Here is a 19,971-nt window from a genome sequence, read left to right as displayed (position 1 = left end):
GTTATATCCTGTATTATTCTCCAGAGCAGCACTCACTATTCTTCTGGTGCAGTCACTGTGTACATACATTACTGATCCTGAGTTACATCCTGTATTATACTCCAGAGCTGCACTCACTATTCTGCTGGTGCAGTCACTGTGTACATACATTACATTACTGATCCTGTACTGATCCTGAGTTACATCCTGTATTATACTCCAGAGCTGCACTCACTATTCTGCTGGTGCAGTCACTGTGTACATACATTACATTACTGATCCTGTACTGATCCGGAGTTACATCCTGTATTATACTCCAGAGCTGCACTCACTATTCTGCTGGTGCAGTCACTGTGTACATACATTACATTACTGATCCTGTACTGATACTGAGTTACATCCTGTATTATTCTCCAGAGCTGCACTCACTATTCTGCTGGTGCAGTCACTGTGTACATACATTACATTACTGATCCTGTACTGATCCTGAGTTACATCCTGTATTATACTCCAGAGCTGCACTCACTATTCTGCTGGTGCAGTCACTGTGTACATACATTACATTACTGATCCTGTACTGATCCTGAGTTACCTCCTGTATTATACTCCAGAGCTGCACTCACTATTCTGCTGGTGCAGTCACTGTGTACATACATTACATTACTGATCCTGAGTTACATCCTGTATTATACTCCAGAGCTGCACTCACTATTCTGCTGGTGCAGTCACTGTGTACATACATTACATTACTTATCCTGTACTGATCCTGAGTTACATCCTGTACTATACTCCAGAGCTGCATTCACTATTCTGCTGGTGCAGTCACTGTGTACATACATTACATTACTGATCCTGAGTTACATCCTGTATTATTCTCCAGAGCTGCACTCACTATTCTGCTGGTGCAGTCACTGTGTACATACATTACATTACTGATCCTGTACTGATCCTGAGTTACATCCTGTATTATACTCCAGAGCTGCACTCACTATTCTGCTGGTGCAGTCACTGTGCACATACATTACATTACTGATCCTGTACTGATCCTGAGTTACATCCTGTATTATTCTCCAGAGCTGCACTCACTATTCTGCTTGTGCAGTCACTGTGTACATACATTACATTACTGATCCTGTACTGATCCTGAGTTACATCCTGTATTATACTCCAGAGCTGCACTCACTATTCTGCTGGTGCAGTCACTGTGTACATACATTACATTACTGATCCTGTACTGATCATCAGTTATATCCTGTATTATTCTCCAGAGCAGCACTCACTATTCTTCTGGTGCAGTCACTGTGTACATACATTACTGATCCTGAGTTACATCCTGTATTATACTCCAGAGCTGCACTCACTATTCTGCTGGTGCAGTCACTGTGTACATACATTACATTACTGATCCTGTACTGATCCTGAGTTACATCCTGTATTATACTCCAGAGCTGCACTCACTATTCTGCTGGTGCAGTCACTGTGTACATACATTACATTACTGATCCTGTACTGATCCGGAGTTACATCCTGTATTATACTCCAGAGCTGCACTCACTATTCTGCTGGTGCAGTCACTGTGTACATACATTACATTACTGATCCTGTACTGATCCTGAGTTACATCCTGTATTATACTCCAGAGCTGCACTCACTATTCTGCTGGTGCAGTCACTGTGCACATACATTACATTACTGATCCTGTACTGATCCTGAGTTACATCCTGTATTATACTCCAGAGCTGCACTCACTATTCTGCTGGTGTAGTCACTGTGTACATACATTACATTACTGATCCTGTACTGATCCTGAGTTACATCCTGTATTATTCTCCAGAGCTGCACTCACTATTCTGCTGGTGCAGTCACTGTGTACATACATTACATTACTGATCCTGTACTGATCCTGAGTTACATCCTGTATTATACTCCAGAGCTGCACTCACTATTCTGCTGGTGCAGTCACTGTGTACATACATTACATTACTGATCCTGAGTTACATCCTGTATTATACTCCAGAGTTGCACTCACTATTCTGCTGGTGCAGTCACTGTGTACATACATTACATTACTGATCCTGTACTGATCCTCAGTTATATGCTGTATTATTCTCCAGAGCTGCACTCACTATTCTTCTGCTGCAGTCACTGTGTCCATACATTACATTACTGATCCTGAGTTACATCCTGTATTATACTCCAGAGCTGCACTCACTATTCTGCTGGTGCAGTCACTGTGCACATACATTACATTACTGATCCTGCACTGATCCTGAGTTACATCCTGTATTATACTCCAGAGCTGCACTCACTATTCTGCTGGTGCAGTCACTGTGTACATACATTACATTACTGATCCTGTACTGATCCTGAGTTACATCCTGTATTATTCTCCAGAGCTGCACTCACTATTCTGCTGGTGCAGTCACTGTGTACATACATTACATTACTGATCCTGAGTTACCTCCTGTATTATACTCCAGAGCTGCACTCACTATTCTGCTGGTGCAGTCACTGTGTACATACATTACATTACTGATCCTGAGTTACATCCTGTATCATACTCCAGAGCTGCACTCACTATTCTGCTGGTGCAGTCACTGTGTACATACATTACATTACTTATCCTGTACTGATCCTGAGTTACATCCTGTACTATACTCCAGAGCTGCACTCACTATTCTGCTGGTGCAGTCACTGTGTACATACATTACATTACTGATCCTGAGTTACATCCTGTATTATTCTCCAGAGCTGCACTCACTATTCTGCTGGTGCAGTCACTGTGTACATACATTACATTACTGATCCTGTACTGATCCTGAGTTACATCCTGTATTATACTCCAGAGCTGCACTCACTATTCTGCTGGTGCAGTCACTGTGCACATACATTACATTACTGATCCTGTACTGATCCTGAGTTACATCCTGTATTATTCTCCAGAGCTGCACTCACTATTCTGCTTGTGCAGTCACTGTGTACATACATTACATTACTGATCCTGTACTGATCCTGAGTTACATCCTGTATTATTCTCCAGAGCTGCACTCACTATTCTGCTTGTGCAGTCACTGTGTACATACATTACATTACTGATCCTGTACTGATCCTGAGTTACATCCTGTATCATACTCCAGAGCTGCACTCACTATTCTGCTGGTGCAGTCACTGTGTACATACATTACATTACTTATCCTGTACTGATCCTGAGTTACATCCTGTACTATACTCCAGAGCTGCACTCACTATTCTGCTGGTGCAGTCACTGTGTACATACATTACATTACTGATCCTGAGTTACATCCTGTATTATTCTCCAGAGCTGCACTCACTATTCTGCTGGTGCAGTCACTGTGTACATACATTACATTACTGATCCTGTACTGATCCTGAGTTACATCCTGTATTATACTCCAGAGCTGCACTCACTATTCTGCTGGTGCAGTCACTGTGCACATACATTACATTACTGATCCTGTACTGATCCTGAGTTACATCCTGTATTATTCTCCAGAGCTGCACTCACTATTCTGCTTGTGCAGTCACTGTGTACATACATTACATTACTGATCCTGTACTGATCCTGAGTTACATCCTGTATTATACTCCAGAGCTGCACTCACTATTCTGCTGGTGCAGTCACTGTGTACATACATTACATTACTGATCCTGTACTGATCATCAGTTATATCCTGTATTATTCTCCAGAGCAGCACTCACTATTCTTCTGGTGCAGTCACTGTGTACATACATTACATTACTGATCCTGAGTTACATCCTGTATTATACTCCAGAGCTGCACTCACTATTCTGCTGGTGCAGTCACTGTGTACATACATTACATTACTGATCCTGAGTTACATCCTGTATTATTCTCCAGAGCTGCACTCACTATTCTGCTGGTGCAGTCACTGTGTACATACATTACATTACTGATCCTGAGTTACATCTTGTATTATACTCCAGAGCTGCACTCACTATTCCGCTGGTGCAGTCACTGTGTACATACATTACATTACTGATCCTGAGTTACATCCTGTATTATACTCCAGAGCTGCACTCACTATTCTGCTGGTGCAGTCACTGTGTACATACATTACATTACTGATCCTGAGTTACAGCCTGTATTATTCTCCAGAGCTGCATTCACTATTTAGCATTTTTTATTGGAAAATATTCCTGTTCACCTTCTCATGCTCATTTGGCTCATTATGCATGTATCTTGAATGGAGGAAAGTGAAACATTTTCTTCCAGATACCCCTGGAGCAACCTTATCTTCCAAGAGAACAAAAGAATCAGGCATATTGAAGTCCAACAGCCCAATCTTTTTGCCAGAACACCTGTAAGGGGAGAGTCGGGATACCTTGACGCACACGAGATTGTCAGCTGGTCCTGCCATATTCAGTTTGACCAACATTGACCCATACTTGTCATTACTTTTGGAAAAAATGGGGGTGCACCCGAACTTTCAAAAGAGTTGGCACATTTTTCCATGGCGCGGCTGTAGAAGAGGCGTGGCAGGAGCGTGGCTCTGGGGATAAAAATTCTGCTGTCCCCTCTTTAATCTGTGATCACCTTTAGATTTTCTTGCATCACATTACAATGCAGTGAGAATATTTCCCAGAAAACAAATCACAAGAATTATGCTTTGTGCAGATATTTAGCAAACAAGAAGTGCTGGCAGATTGTAGTTGTGAAGCCAGCAGAATTTTGATTGCAGCTCTGAATTATAATGCAAACTATACAAGATAAACACATTACATTTACAGAACAAGACTAGTTTTACACGGATGTTAAATGCAACTAGCATCCATACCATACACACCATACACCCAGAACCTTCTGCTACACCATACTCATCTTAGATCACCATAGGGCTGTATGAGGGTCCAAATTTGGGTTATTGGAGCCACGATACTTCTGGGTGTAGCGTCCACGATATGGGCCCAAAATGCTTCTGTGTGAAAAATTAACTTTTTTTTGGGTCGATCAATGCTTTTTAAAAGTTATACATTTTCCATTAAAGGCATGTACCGCAGAGGGGGTCTGGTACTAAGGGGTGTAAACTATGTGGTGGCCCTAATGGGCCATCAGTGTGGGTAGACTCCATCTTCGTCTCTCAAGTAAACAATGTATTGGTGAAGGTTTTGGAAAGTTTTTGTCTCTGTTATTTGTGTAGGAAAAATTGTAGTCTTGCGTGCGCACTGCACTTTGTTCTCAAATATGGACAAGAGCCAAAATTATTTGGGGGCTTTTTAAAAATTCTTTTTGGTATATGCATTAGCTTAAAATACTTTATCCAACGTCATCTAGAATCTTAGTTCCTACATTGAAAGGGCTATGAAACCATTCAGGGCTACTTTCACACGGTGTTTGATCACATACGTCAAAAGGTGCCCACAGGTTCCCCATTGGCCAATTGGAGAGCAAAAAAGTGCACGTCCAAACTCAAGAACTTCCTTCAATGTCATCTTCTTCTGGCATGTTCTTAAAATAAATCCCAATAACTTTTATGGATACAAGAGCATCGCCTTTAATAGGCAGGTTGTACAATCCATAGTATTATTATTTCATGGTTAAAAGCACATTTATCAATGCGGGGGTCTTTAAGGGTCTGAAGAGAAGATACTTTTTCTGCTCCATCCTGCTGAGAGGTGCAGTCCTTCCCAGCTTGTCGAATGTTACCTATGTGTCATAAATCATCGAACAGTCAACTCTTGTCAACCATTGAATTCTGTTCTAAAACTCCGCATTTTTTCACCAAATTTTTGACCACAAATCCCGGACCAATCACATGTTTCGTGACTAGTGTTGAGCGATACCTTCCGATATCAGGAAATATCGTATCGGATTGGATCGGGCCGATACCCAAAAAGTATCGGATATCGCCAATTCCGATACCGGAAACCAATGCAAGTCAATGGGACACAAATATCGGAATGAAAATAAACCCTTTCTTTCCTTGTAGGTTAATTCTACATGAAGGAAAACAACTAAGAATAATGTAGAATGTATTACGCGAAAAGCCGGCAATTCATCAGCGGCATACACCGGTACCCGACAATTTACAACAGAAAGAATAGAGCATCACACATAGATTAGATAGATAGAAACATGTCAGTCACATATATATGAAGTACAGTGACAGTGTTGCTTACTGTACTTGTCATTTAGTGTAAAGGATTTATAAAAAAAAAAATATTAGTGTTTTCGTGCACCGTCTCTTTAAAAAAGCCGGCCGGCAATTCAGCAGCGGTACCCGACAATTTACAACAGAAATAATAGAGCATCACACATAGATTAGATAGATAGAAACATGTCAGTCACATATATATGAAGTACAGTGACAGTGTTGATTACTGTACTTGTCATTTAGTGTTAAAATAAAGGATTTATTTTAAAAAAAATTGGCGTAGGGTTCCCCGTAATTTTAGGCTCTAGCGGAGGTTAAGCAGACGGCTGGGGCAGATGTTTGAAGCCTGGTAAGGGGGTAATACCCACGGAGCTTCCCAGGCTACTAATATCAGTCCCCAGCGGAATACCTAGCCTTTACTAGCTATTAAAATGGGGGACCCCCTCAAAAAAATGACGTGGGGTCCCCCCTAATTTAATAGCTAGCAAAGGCTAGGCAGACAGCTGGGGGCTGATATTAATAGCCCAGGAAGGGTGCCATGAATATTGGCCCCCTCCCAGGCTAGAAACACCAGCCGTCAGCCGCCCCAGAAATGGCGCATCCATAGGATGTGCCAATTCTGGCACTTAGCCTCGCTCTTCCCACTGCCCTGTAGCGGTGGCAGTGGGGTAATAGGGCTGGGGTTGATGTCAGCTTATAATGCCAGCTGACATCAAGCCCAGGTTAGTAATGGAGAGGCGTCTATAAGACACCCCCATTGCTAACCCCATAGTCAAAGTTAAAAAAAAACACAAACACCCAGAATAAAGTCCTTTAATTGAAATAAACACACAATTCTTTATTGTTCTAAATTAAACCATACTTACCGTCACGCCCATTCCAGATGAAGCCAACGATCTCCTGCAATAAAAGAAAAATAATAAAGCAACCTCATCCTTACCTTTCCATGGTTCCCACGACAGCTCCAGCTCTGCTACATCGAGATGACAGGCTGGACCGCAGCAGAACGCTGCCATCCAGCCTGTCATCCCGCAGACACTGAGAAGCGTAGGCATGCTTGCGCTCCTCAGTGTCTCGCTGTGACGGCATAAAGATGAGCCGAGGTCATGTCCAATGAACTCAGCTCACCTCATGCACGTCACTGACAGCGTGGGAAAATTCTTCTGCACTCAGCGCTTCAGCGTGAGAATTTTCCCACGCTGTCAGTGACGTGCATGAGGTGAGTTCATGTCCAATGAACTCAGCTGACCTCATGCACGTCACTGACAGCGTGGGAGAATTCTCACGCTGAAGCGCTGAGTGCAGGAGAATTTTCCCACGCTGTCAGTGACGTGCATGAGGTGAGCCGAGTTCATTGGACATGACCTCGGCTCATCTTTATGCCATCACAGCGAGACACTGAGGAGCGCAAGCATGCCTGCGCTTCTCAGTGTCTGCGGGATGACAGGCTGGATGGCAGCGTTCTGCTGCGATCCAGCCTGTCATCTTGATGTAGCAGAGCTGAAGCTGTCCTGGGAACCATGGAAAGGTAAGGATGAGGTTGCTTTATTATTTTTCTTTTATTGCAGGAGATCGTTGGCTTCAGCTGGAATGGGCGTGATGGTAAGTATGGTTTAATTTAGAACAATAAAGAATTGTGTGTTTATTTCAATTAAAGGACTTTTTTCTGGGTGTTGTGTTTTTTTTAAATACTTTACTAGAAATTCATGGTGGTCATGTCTAATATTGGCGTGACCCCATGAATTTCGGGATTAGGGCCAGCTGATAATGCCAAGCTGGCCCTAACCCCTTTATTACCCAGTGAGCCACAGCACCAGGGCCCTGGATGAGTTGGGTATAGCGCCAGAAGATGGCGCTTCTATGAACGCGCCATTTTCCGGAGTGGCTGCAGGCTGCAATTTGCAGCGCGGGTGGCCCAGAAGGCTTGGGCCTCCCAGCGCTGCGAATTCCAGCCCCCAGCTGCCTAGTTGTACCTGGCTGGACACAAAAACAGGGCGAAGCCCCACGTCAATTTTTTTTTAATTATTTCATGAAATAATAATAAAAAAAGGGCTTCCCTATATTGTTGTGTCCGGCCAGGTACAAATAGGCAGCTGGGAGTTGGGGGCAGCCCGCTCCTGGATTCTGTATCTGGCTGGCATACAAAAATATGGCAAAGCCCACGTCAAAATTTTTTGGGAAAAATTAATTAAAAAATAAATAATAATTCAGGGACTGCATCTTTATTAACTCCTCAAGTGTCATTTAGTGTTAAAATAAAGGATTTATTAAAAATAAAATTGGCGTGGGATCCCCCATAATTTTAGGCTCTAGCGGAGGTTAAGCAGACAGCTGGGGCAGATGTTTGAGGCCTGGGAAGGGGGTAATACCCAAGGAGCTTCCCAGGCTACTAATATCAGCCCCCAGCTGAATACCTACCCTTTACTAGCTGTTAAAATGGTAGACCCCCCCAAAAAATGACGTGGGGTCCCCCCTATTTTAATAGCTAGCAAAGGCTAGGCAGACAGCTGGGGACTGATATTAATAGCCCAGGAAGGGTGCCATGAATATTGGCCCCCTCCCAGGCTAGAAACACCAGCCGTCAACCGCCCCAGAAATGGCGCATCCATAGGATGCGCCAATTCTGGCACTTAGCCTCGCTCTTCCACGCTGCCCTGGTGCGGTGGCAGGGGGTAATAGTGGTGGGGTTCATGTTAGCGCCAGCTGCCATGAAGCCCAGGTTAGTAATGATGGGCGTCTATAAGACACCCCCATTACTAACCTACAAAGTGTTAAAAAGAAAAAAACACACTACACCCAGAAAAAAAAATTTTATTTGAAATAAAACACACCATTTTATTTAATTCTTAGTTTACTAAAAAAAAAATAGTTACCTGTCCACGTTCCTGCGCTGATCTCCCATGCACAGCTGTCACATTTGGAGATGTGACAGCTGTCATGGCTGCTGTAAGCTCACACTGCCGGGAACACGTCCGCTCCCGGCAGCGGGAGCCACTGACTGAGGTCACCGGAGTGCATTCAGGCAGCGCAACTCCGGAGATCCCCTTTACGGCACTGCTGTACCGTGGGAATTTCTCACGGTACAGCGGGGCCGTAAAACAGCTAACCGGAGCAGCGCTGCCTGAACTCCAGCGAACCCGCTTATGCAATGACGGGGCTGCTTTACGGCCCCGTCATTCTAGCGGCGGCAGCGGTTCAGAGCGGTCACATTCTATGTGGCTGCTCTAAACTGGAGATCATCGTGGGACACTCGTGGACTACTACGGAGGGGTAAGGATAAGGTTGTGGCTTATTATTTTATATTTTATTACAGGAGATCGATGGCTTCGGGGAATTAGGTGTCTAGGTGAGTATAGGTGTAGTTTTTTATTTTTTACTTTATTTTAGGTGGCGATTGGCGGGGACAGGTAATGTATAAACTAATTTATTGTAGGTAACCACTGGCCACCAATGACATGTATTTAAAATTTATTGGGGACCATGGGGCAGTTTAAATAGCAGGATCAGGCTGATGGGAAATACTGCTCCCATCGAGCTGATCCTGCTGGCACGAGTGGACGGGGCACAGACATAGGCCGATGGGAGTAGTAGTGTCACATCGGCCTATGTTTGCCTGCACGCACACACCCGCACACATCGCACAGACACCGCACACACCCGCAGACATCGCACAGACACCGCGCACACCCGCAGACATCGCACAGACACCGCGCACACCCGCAGACATCGCACAGACACCGCGCACACCCGCACACATCGCACAGACACCCACACACACTAATCATGACGGGTCTGGGAGGTGAGGCTGACCTGTGCGACCGTGGGAAAGTTCATGTGAGTTCATGCAATGCAGTCAAGCATGAACTCACATGAACCCTCCGAGGGCACCGCGGCTACTTCAAATGAACAGCTGATCGGCATCACCTGATACCTCAGCTGTTCATTTGAAATAACCGGCGGGAAAGCGCAGCACAGAACGAGAAAGCCGGCGGTGAAGTCTTTTCACTGCCGGCTTCCCCGCCCGGGTCCTTCGCTCCCCGCTCCTTGGTGCTGCGCTCTCCCCCCGGTCCTAACTTACGATCGGGATGGGAGGTGGCGAGGGGAGCGGAGGATCGGGGTGGGAGGCTGCGGGGAAGCAGTATGGGGCTGTGTGATTGTTTAAAAGCTGGCGGCTTTTTACCGCCCGCCGGCTTTTAAACAATCAGGAGAATTCTCTCACGCTGGGATGGCATTCTGATGACAGGCTGGATCGCAGCTGAGCGCTGCCATCCAGCTTGTCATCCTTCAGAGACACTGCAGAGCGCAGGCATTATGGGAACTTCCGATTCCGGTAATCGATATTGTAAAAGTATCGGAATTAAGTATCGGAATTCCGATACCGCGAATATCGGCCAATACCCGATATTTCAGTATGGGAATGCTCAACACTATAATCGTGACCTTAAATTTTTTTTCCCCATTTTCACAGTTGGATAGATGGATATTGTTGGATAGTGCTTGTAAAAACAAGCACTTTTGCGTTTTACTGCTTATTAAAATTTGCAGCCGTTCTTGAGATATTAACACTTTTGTTTTGAGTTTGTTGCCTAGGAGACCGACTACCGCTGCTGTGGTCGGTCTCCAAGACAACGAGCTGTACATAAAAGAAAAGTGAATATTTCAAAAACAGCTGAGAATTTTAACAAGCAGTAAATGGCAAAAGTGCTTGTATTTACGAGCCCTATCCAACAATACCCATTTATGAAAATGGGTATAACGGTATTATAAATGGATATGATGGGGTTAGTTTGGCTCATGATTGTGACTATAATACAGACAAAGAAATATGGCCACTATACCCGCGTGAATATGATAGATGATAAATATATGATCACTGGGAATTTAAAAAACTGGAGTCTCAATTTTCCTGCGCAAATTGTGGTAGTAGTGAGCATGTGCAACAGTGAATGGTGAGTGGCTGCACATGCTCACTACCATTATTCACAAAGGAGACCCCTATTTGTGACTTATGAGGGATGGACCATCAATGATCATACAGTTATATCCTATCCTGTGGATTGGTGATATATGTTGTCAGTAGGACGACCCCTTGGCTGTGTATCATTGGGGTGACTTGTATAGACAGGTGGACCACTGTGACTCATAACGCTTCAGCCAGACCCTTACAGCTCCATCCCATAAAGATTACCATTCAAATAAAAACAAGGGCCAGTTCTTCTTTTAGACAATTTTGAAAAATGATTCAGATTCGGCCACATTTGTATTGATCTTGTACTGATGAATGAGAGAACCTTTCCCCGAGCAATGGGGTAGGAGAATGACCATTGTGAAGACACAGAAGTGCAGGCCCCCTATCTGGGAAACTTCAGTGAATTAGGCCATTGTCTCCTATAATGACCCTGCTGGTAGTCACTTCTCTTTGAATGATCCAGGATTCGAATAAAGGAACGGACATCCCACTAGCTCAGAGTTATGTCTGCCCGATGCTGCCCGCCCTAATCCTTTCATTACTCCAGAGATTTTTATGAAGCCTCTCCCATAAGTCACTCATTAATTTCTAAGATCTTGAAGAATTTACCTTCTGCGATTCGAGGAGGTCCAGGAACGAGCAGACAACACGGGCATCAAATGACAAGTCATCGATTTTGTTACAGAGAGCCTTGTTAGCACAGGATTACATTAAAAAAACTGTTGGGTGGAATGGCACGTTTCCCGCCCCCATCACGTTCCCTTTTTCTGATCGCAGGCAAACAGCATTTATTAATAGTGTTTTAAAACACTTGAATGTGCCAGTCCGTAAAAATAGCAAAAATTGTGCCAAATTATCAAATTGGAACTATGAGCCATAATTACAGTACAAAATCTCTTCCTATGGCACCTCATGTCTGAAGGTGGAGGACCTGTACGCCAAATTTTAGATCAACGATGGTGCACATCTATCAAATTGGTATGCAGTAGACACTTTTTTTATGTTTACTTTTTTGCTCCAATTCTTCTAAATGACTGCCATGGTTCAAAAACTTTGCGCAAAATCAAAAATTCTCCTTGTGCCTTTCTAGAGCAAAAATTTGCTAGAATGTTGCATATGCAAATTGTCTCTTCAGAGAGAAAAGGACTAGAACTCTAGTGCTACCTATTTGAAGCAGCGATCCTAAAAGTCAATATCGACTCTTTAACGAGCCTTGCAATATGACTTAGGATAAAAGCCAAATCAGAAACTCAATTTTCAGACACGGTGATTCGGGATATTGCTCCTCGTCAGTACAAAGTATGAGATCTGCTTTGGCTCAGTGAGAGGCTTTGGACTGGGTCTAAGGGGTAACGTTTCTCCTTGTGGAGAGTGACAAGTCAAGCCTGGCATGTCAGAGTGAGAGACTTATAAACCATGAAATGCTCCTCTGGGAAATTAAATATAACTATATATTTAATTTCCCAGAGGAGCATTTCATGACTTATAAGTCTCATCATTCTGACATGCCAGGCTTGGCTTGGTGCTCTCCGCAAGGAGAAAAGTTACCCCTTAGACCATAGAATGTCGCAAAAATTTCAGGCATACATAAAAGGTTTAAGGGGCAATATTTCTCCTTGCAGAGAGTGCCAAGCCAGTGTAAGGAGATTTATAGGCCATGTAATGCTCCACTGGGAATTTAAATATGGAAATAGTCTCTTCAGAAGGAAGAGGACTTGATCTCTGGCACCAACTATCAGATGTAGTAATCTGAAAAGTTAATATAGACCCTTTAACGAGCCTTACCACATGACTTAGGATAAGAAGCCAAACCAAAATCTCTGTTTGCAGGCACGGGTTTCGGGGTGTTGCTCCATCTCAGTGCAAAGCAGAAGGTTTTATTTGGTTAGGTGAGAAGCATCTGACTGGGGGTAAAAAGGGTCTTGTGGCCTACAAGTCTACTTACACCAGTTTGGCACTCTCTGCCAGAAGAAAAGTTCCTCCCTTAGACCAAAAGTCAGACACCTCTCACCTAGCCAAATTAAACCTCCTGCTTCGCACTGTAGAGGAGCAACACCCTGAAACACGTGTCGGCAAATGGAGTTTACAGTTTGCCTTCTTATCCTAAGTCATGGGGATTGCTCTTTAAAGTGTGAATATTGGCTTTTAAGATTGTTACATCCAATAAGCAGCGCCAGAGTTCAAGTCCTCTTCCTTACGAAGAGGTTATTTGCAGGTGAACATAAATTCACTCGAGGTGGTTTGATTCATAAGAAAATACTATAATAGTGCCCTACTAACCTCCTCTTTCCCTCTATGGCTGCTGTGGCCTCATCAGGCGCTAAGTCACCAAGTACAAACTTTGCAGAACTCCCAAACTTTGACTCCTCAGTTGCAAGGTGGTCGGGTCACGTTGGGCGTAGTAATTTCCAAAATTGGAGATCACTGCTGTATGGTTTGGACCCTGCTGCTTGGACAATAACCAATATACACTATGTCAACTGCCATATTGGATATATATGATGCTGCTTTTTACGTCTATATTGAGGATTCCAAAATCACCAATAAATCGCTGCGTTTCTATGTTTTTGCAGATGCAAATGACTTACCCGGTCACGGTGCAACCTCAAGTGGTGCAGGTATACACCAATTCCACCCCATTTGCCAGTCAGTGGTCTTCTGATGTCATGGAATGTTGTAAGGATATTGGAGTCTGTAAGTACGACCATTCTTCAACCTACGTTATATATAAAAAAAAATCAGCCCTAATTGATAAAGACTAAAATGATTTTACAATGTAGATTAGTGGCAATAATTCATTTATGGCCCTATAAAACTTGATTCCGAGCTGGTTTACAACATCTGCTCAGCTAGGAGCCATTCATTCAGCGTGGTTCCAAAATAATGATTGAGACATCTGTCATTTTTCTTGGGTCTGAAAGAAACTTACTAAATGATGTGAAACGTCCTGATTATGGGCTCCTTCAGACTCTCCCTTGACGGATGATGTTTAGGGTCAGAGGGATCGGGTAGTTGGAATTTCAACAATCCGATCCTTTTGGTTTTAGAGGAGATAAGTTGCTACGTGACGAGTTTGGCGCTGGCTTTCTCCCCATTGAAAACACATGAACACTTGGTTGGGCTGAACGCTCATGGTAGGGGTTGAGAGAGGTAGCCTTCTGCCACATGAATATTCGTGACTTGTGTTTATCCAACTTTTGGCTACCTGGTGGCATCTGACAGTAATTCTCGGACCAATTTAATGCAGTGAAAAACAGTTTAATTGTATAGAGGTCGCACATGGCCAATACTGGATTCTATGGAGGCAAAATCATCTACACCTTGCAACCTGTAACCAAAAATCCATCTACCTTGGATTTTCTCCAGTCTCATCATAGCTGGTCACTAGTCACAATGCAACCCCATCAGAAGATGCAAAGCTACATTCCAATCTTCATATCATGCTGCCCATTTCCAGGTAGTCCTAGCCCTATGAATCTGAGTGCACAAAGCCTCCTTATGTTGATGGGTGGGATATATCATGGTGGGCACTATCTGAGCTGTTAGATCAAAACCATTGCAATGAAGGTGAGTCAGGTTTTTTTTGTGTCCTCCAGGTCTATGTGGAACATTTTGCCCTCTCATCTTGGCTTGCAAAGTGGCCTCGGATTTTGGAGAGTGCTGTTGTCTGCCCCTGGTAGGGGGCACTATGCTTGCCATACGTACCGGTATGAGAGAACGGTATCACATCCCGGTGAGCATCCTACTATTATAGTTCTCTTCCTTCTATTGTATCTTGCAACTTCCATTTTATGTTTGTATTACAGCTTTTAGAACTTTCACCTTGTCCCCGACATGTTGGTATTACAAACTGGGCAGTGCAGTTGCGTACAATGCCGGAGGATATCATGCATGTATAAGGGGGTGGTGCGCAGAAAATGTCCTTAGTCAATGGTCCACAGCACTCGCAATCAAATGACGCCATCTACTGGCTGGACTGGACAATCAGGAACTGAAGGATGGAGAGAGCATTCCCAGAGGGAAGAGATTGAAGGGGGCGCTGGGTCAGGTGACAGCTGTGGCGCAGTTGTTAAATATAAAAGGCTGGGATAGTTGAAGTGGGAGGGCAGTTGTCATCCATTTATGATACGGAGAGGACACGTGAGCAGCGGGATGGAATAATGGTCATCACAGCAGTAGAGATTACTGAGAGCAATCGTACCCCAGGGAAGGCCAGATTTAGTAGGTCAAGTCTAGAAGACCAGACTTCAGTGGTCAAGTCTCGAAGACCAGATTTTGCCATTCAAAGCCTACAGTCCAGACTTCGCAGGTCAAGGTCTGGCCTTGACCAAAGAAAAGAGGAGCGCCTGTCATTTTTAGGAGAAGTTCCTGGGCCGTTACTTCTAGCGCAGATGAACAGTACAGAGGGTGGGACAGGGTCGTGCTTTAGACACAAAGATGGCCAGGGTGACAAGTATAGTGTGTATCACATCACCCACATCTCTAAGACTTATGGCCTAGCGGGAAATGCCGGTGAGGTGATCCCCATTAGGACCATTGTAACTAAACCAAAGACACTTAAAATGGAACATTGAATAGATATCGCAGTTAATCTCATTGCAGTGTTCTGACAGGGTTAGAACATATTGTATAGATCTTGTTAATTACAGTGCCGCATTTATCTGTACGTGTATATATTTACTTGAGTAGCCATTGTCTGCGCTGTTGTATCCAAGCACCTGTTTACTTATGGATCCTAATATATAGAATAGAACCCATGCACAATATTCCCTGAGCATATCATGGCTGTCGTAAGACCTGTACCATCCAATTTGCAATAGAACCCATGCAAGATGTTTCCGGACATTGAACGGGTGATTTATCAGCGCTACTGCACACTGTCCAATGGCGAATGGGTTGGAAGATGTAAGTGAAAGCAATGCATGTAAATACTGCACCTCTACAGATATACATGTCACGTAGAGTTGGTGGAAAATTTATTTGCACATCCCATTCCGTTGGCCAAATGTGTTTTTTTTTCCCTGAGGAAGAAGTGTATTATGCTTCGAAACGCGTCAAAAAAAACTGCATGTCTATTTAACCTTCTGAAATTGGCGTCTTCAATAATCAGTCCACCAATTTTTCCTGGTCTGCATCCCATCGGCCATGTCATTGCTCTGTGGAAGCAGAACAGGAGCAGGAGAATGTCATCCATGGCTCTTCTTCTGATTAGCCAGTCTGGCACAACGCACAATTGACGACCGGTTAATGAATTAAAGAGCCACGGATGCTGCCATTCCTCCAGCTCTTTCCACCTTCTTCTAACAGTTTGGTAAAACCGAGCAGGACTCAAATGACATACAAGTGCTGTCTGATTTTTGAATGGACCCATAGGCACTAGGATTAATATCGGACACGTCTGTACGATTTTTCACAAACCACTCGGTCTGCAAAAAAAATCCTGGACATGTGAAGACCCCTACAGACTGTACTAACTACCTGCTCTACCTGTGAAAAACACAGATAGTACTTATATAAAAAAAATGATAGCTGAATGAGCTCCACGGACCCGCTTTATCAGTTACATTTTTTTCCACAAAAATTACTTTTTTCCTTTATTTGGCCTTGTGTTATTTGTTTTTTTTTTTGTTGAAAATTTTCCAAAATGACGCACGTGAACATTTTGCAAAACCAAAAATGCTCTATATTTTTGTCCTTTACGTGTTTTTGGAGCATAAAGTTGCATGTTCTGCTAAAATGTTGCAAATAAACCAAGCGCACGTAAAATTATTATTCCAGAGGGGGAACTGGAGAACATTTGAGACAAAAAATTTTTGCAACTTTTTAAAAAAAAAAAAAATCATAATTGATGAATTGGCCTTAAATATCTGGGAAACAAACCTCGCCCACATCGATAAACATAAAAATAAACAAACGAACATATATTGGAGACTTAAAAAAAAAATTTGAGAAGAATTTGGCACATATCAAAAATAGTCTAAAACCATTAAAAATAGACAAAAATAGGTGCAAACGCAATAAATAATCAGGTGATTAGGGTTCATTCAGACGTCTATTTTTCACGTAAAAGTTTTTCGTTTTTCACGTACCATTAAAGCCTATAGGACTCCATGTTTTATTGCAGACCGAGTGTCCGTACAAAAACCCCAGAAAAACGAAGATGTGAATGTTGCTGTTCGATTGGATAGGAGAGCCTTGGAATTTTTTCTTAGCATACTAGAATACAGATACCACATTGATGGCAAAAATGGACACATGGACTAAAAATGGATAAAAGTTGGATCCAGCGCATTGATGAAAAATGGTTTGATTTTTTTTCTCATTGAAAAATAATAAAAAAAAAATCTGAATGAGGCCTATGGGCTCCTTCACAGGTCAGTTTTTCACGTTTGAGTGCTATCCATGTTTTTCGAGTTGTGAAAAAAATCTTTAAATGAGTTGTGTCCACACTTTTGGTCTGTACTATACAGTACAGAACAAAAGTTTGGACACACCATCTCATTTAAAGATTTTTCTGTATATTCATAACTATGAAAATTGTACATTCACACTGAAGGCATCAAACCTATGAATTAACACATGTGGAATTATATACTTAACAAAAAAGTGTGAAACAACTGAAAATATGTCTTATATTCTAGGTTCTTCAAAGTAGCCACCTTTTGCTTTGATGACTGCTTTGCACACTCTTGACATTCTCTTGATGAGCTTCAAGAGGTAGTCACCGGAAATGGTTTTCACTTCACAGGTGTGCCCTGTCAGGTTTAGTAAGTGGGATTTCTTGCCTTATAAATGGGGTTGGGACCATCAGTTGTGTTGTGCAGAAGTCTGGTGGATACACAGCTGATAGTCCTACTGAATACACTGTTAGAATTTGTATTATGGCAAGAAAAAAGAACCTAAGTAAAGAAAAATGAGTGGCCATCATTACTTTAAGAAATGAAGGTCAGTCAGAGCGAAAAATTGGGAAAACTTTGAAAGCGTCCCCAAGTGCAGTTGCAAAAACCATCAAGCGCTAAAAAGAAACTGACTCACATGAGGACTGCCCCAGGAAAGGAAGACCAAGAGTCACCTCTGCTTCTGAGGATAAGTTTATCCGAGTCACCAGCCTCAGAAATCGCAGGTTAACAGCAGCTCAGATTAGAGACCAGGTCAATGCCACACAGAGTTCTAGCAGCAGACACATCTCTTCAACAACTGTTAAGAGGAGACTTTGTGCAGCAGGCCTTCATGGTAAAATAGCTGCTAGGAAACCACTGCTAAGGACAGGCAACAAGCAGAAGAGACTTGTTTGGGCTAAAGTACACAAGGAATGGACATTAGACCAGTGGAAATCTGTGCTTTGGTCTGATGAGTCCAAATTTGAGATCTTTGGTTCCAACCACCGTGTCTTTGTGCGACGCAGAAAAGGTGAACGGATGGACTCTACATACCTGGTTCCCACCGGGAAGCATGGAGGAGGAGGTGTGATGGTGTGCGGGTGCTTTGCTGGTGACACTGTAGTGGATTTATTCAAAATTGAAGGCATACTCAACCAGCATGGCTACCGCAGCATCTTGCAGCGGAATGCTATTCCATCCAGTTTACGTTTAGTTGGACCATCATTTATTTTTCAACGGGACAATGACCCCAAACACACCTCCAGGCTGTGTAAGGGCTATTTGACCAAGAAGGGGAGTGATGGGGTGCTATGCCAGATGACCTGGCCTCCACGGTCACAAGACCTGAACCAAATCGAGATGGTTTGGGGTGAGCTGGACTGCAGAGTGAAGGCAAAAGGGCCAACAAGTGCCAAGCATCTCTGGGAACTCCTTCAAGATTGTTGGAAGACCATTTCAGGTGACTACCTCTTGAAGCTCATCAAGAGAATGCCAAGAGTGTGCAAAGCAGTCATAAAAGCAAAAGGTGGCTACTTTGAAGAACCTAGAATATAAGACATATTTTCAGTTGTTTCACACTTTTTTGTTAAGTATATAATTCCACATGTGTTAATTCATAGTTTTTATGCCTTCAGTTTGAATGTACAATTTTCATAGTCATGAAAATACAGAAAAATCTTTAAACGAGAAGGTGTGTCCAAACTTTTGATCTGTACTGTATATATATATATATATATATATATATATATATATATATAATTAGAATTTTGATTATTTTTTTTTTTTATTATTTTTTTTTTTCAATGGCCTTCTGTATTGGAAAACGCAGTCTATACACCAAATATAGAGCTCAGGCACAGTGTGCACATAGCATGCATGGCAATTCGTGGTCAAATTACCTGGACTTTTGCCACAAAGAACTGGAGGACTAAGGGTATAGTCACATTTTTGGGGGGATTTTTGCAATATATAGTAGCAGAAATGACAGCATAGTTGCCAAATATTTCTTGATCTCTTGTGCAGAAGGGGGGCAGAGTTTTATGTAAATCCTGCACAAAAGTAAGCGTTCTGGAGGGCATCTGTGACATGCAGAAGTAGTGCTGTTGCTTCAAAAGTATCCAGCAACTACTATAAGTAATACAAGCACAGGAGACAGGAAGTGTTGTGCTCCAGAAGCATCCAGCAACTAGAGGGGTTAACACAGTCACAGGAGACAGGGAGTGTTTAGCAGAGCCCCAGGGGGATCTTGGGGAAGTTGTTTGTCTGGCTACAGCTGAAGAGAAAGGTGGTGTGTGATCTGTATATCACAGACAGAAGGCAAGGGAACAGAATTCAGATCAGGAGAGAAACTAAACACAGGTCAGATAAACTCCCTGAACTAACAGTGCAGAGTATTATTGGGCAGAAGGGTAAGGACTGGAATAAATTGTGTCACAGGGATATTCTCCCTCATCAAACCCTCCCTCCCTCCATCTCCATGCAGGATAAAGAATGCTGTGTACTATTAAGT

General features: G+C 43.1%; 1 protein-coding gene across 1 annotated transcript in view; it reads left to right on the top strand.

Moving 5' to 3' along the window:
- LOC141173070 (cornifelin homolog B-like) overlaps window positions 1-19,971 on the top strand; it is a 36,335-nt gene that overhangs the window by 14,838 nt on the left and 1,526 nt on the right. Inside the window, exons 2-3 of the mRNA XM_073657706.1 lie at window positions 13,656-13,776; window positions 14,679-14,815. Coding sequence (XP_073513807.1) covers window positions 13,656-13,776; window positions 14,679-14,815 — 258 coding nt within the window. The remainder of the gene's footprint in view (window positions 1-13,655; window positions 13,777-14,678; window positions 14,816-19,971) is intronic.

This window comes from Phyllobates terribilis, unplaced genomic scaffold (genome assembly GCF_046119375.1).
Source record: "Phyllobates terribilis strain yellow unplaced genomic scaffold, ASM4611937v1 Scaffold_12__6_contigs__length_324123572, whole genome shotgun sequence".
NCBI lineage: Eukaryota > Metazoa > Chordata > Amphibia > Anura > Dendrobatidae > Phyllobates > Phyllobates terribilis.
Note: the sequence above shows the minus strand (reverse complement) of the source record. Positions and strands in the feature narration are given on the sequence as shown.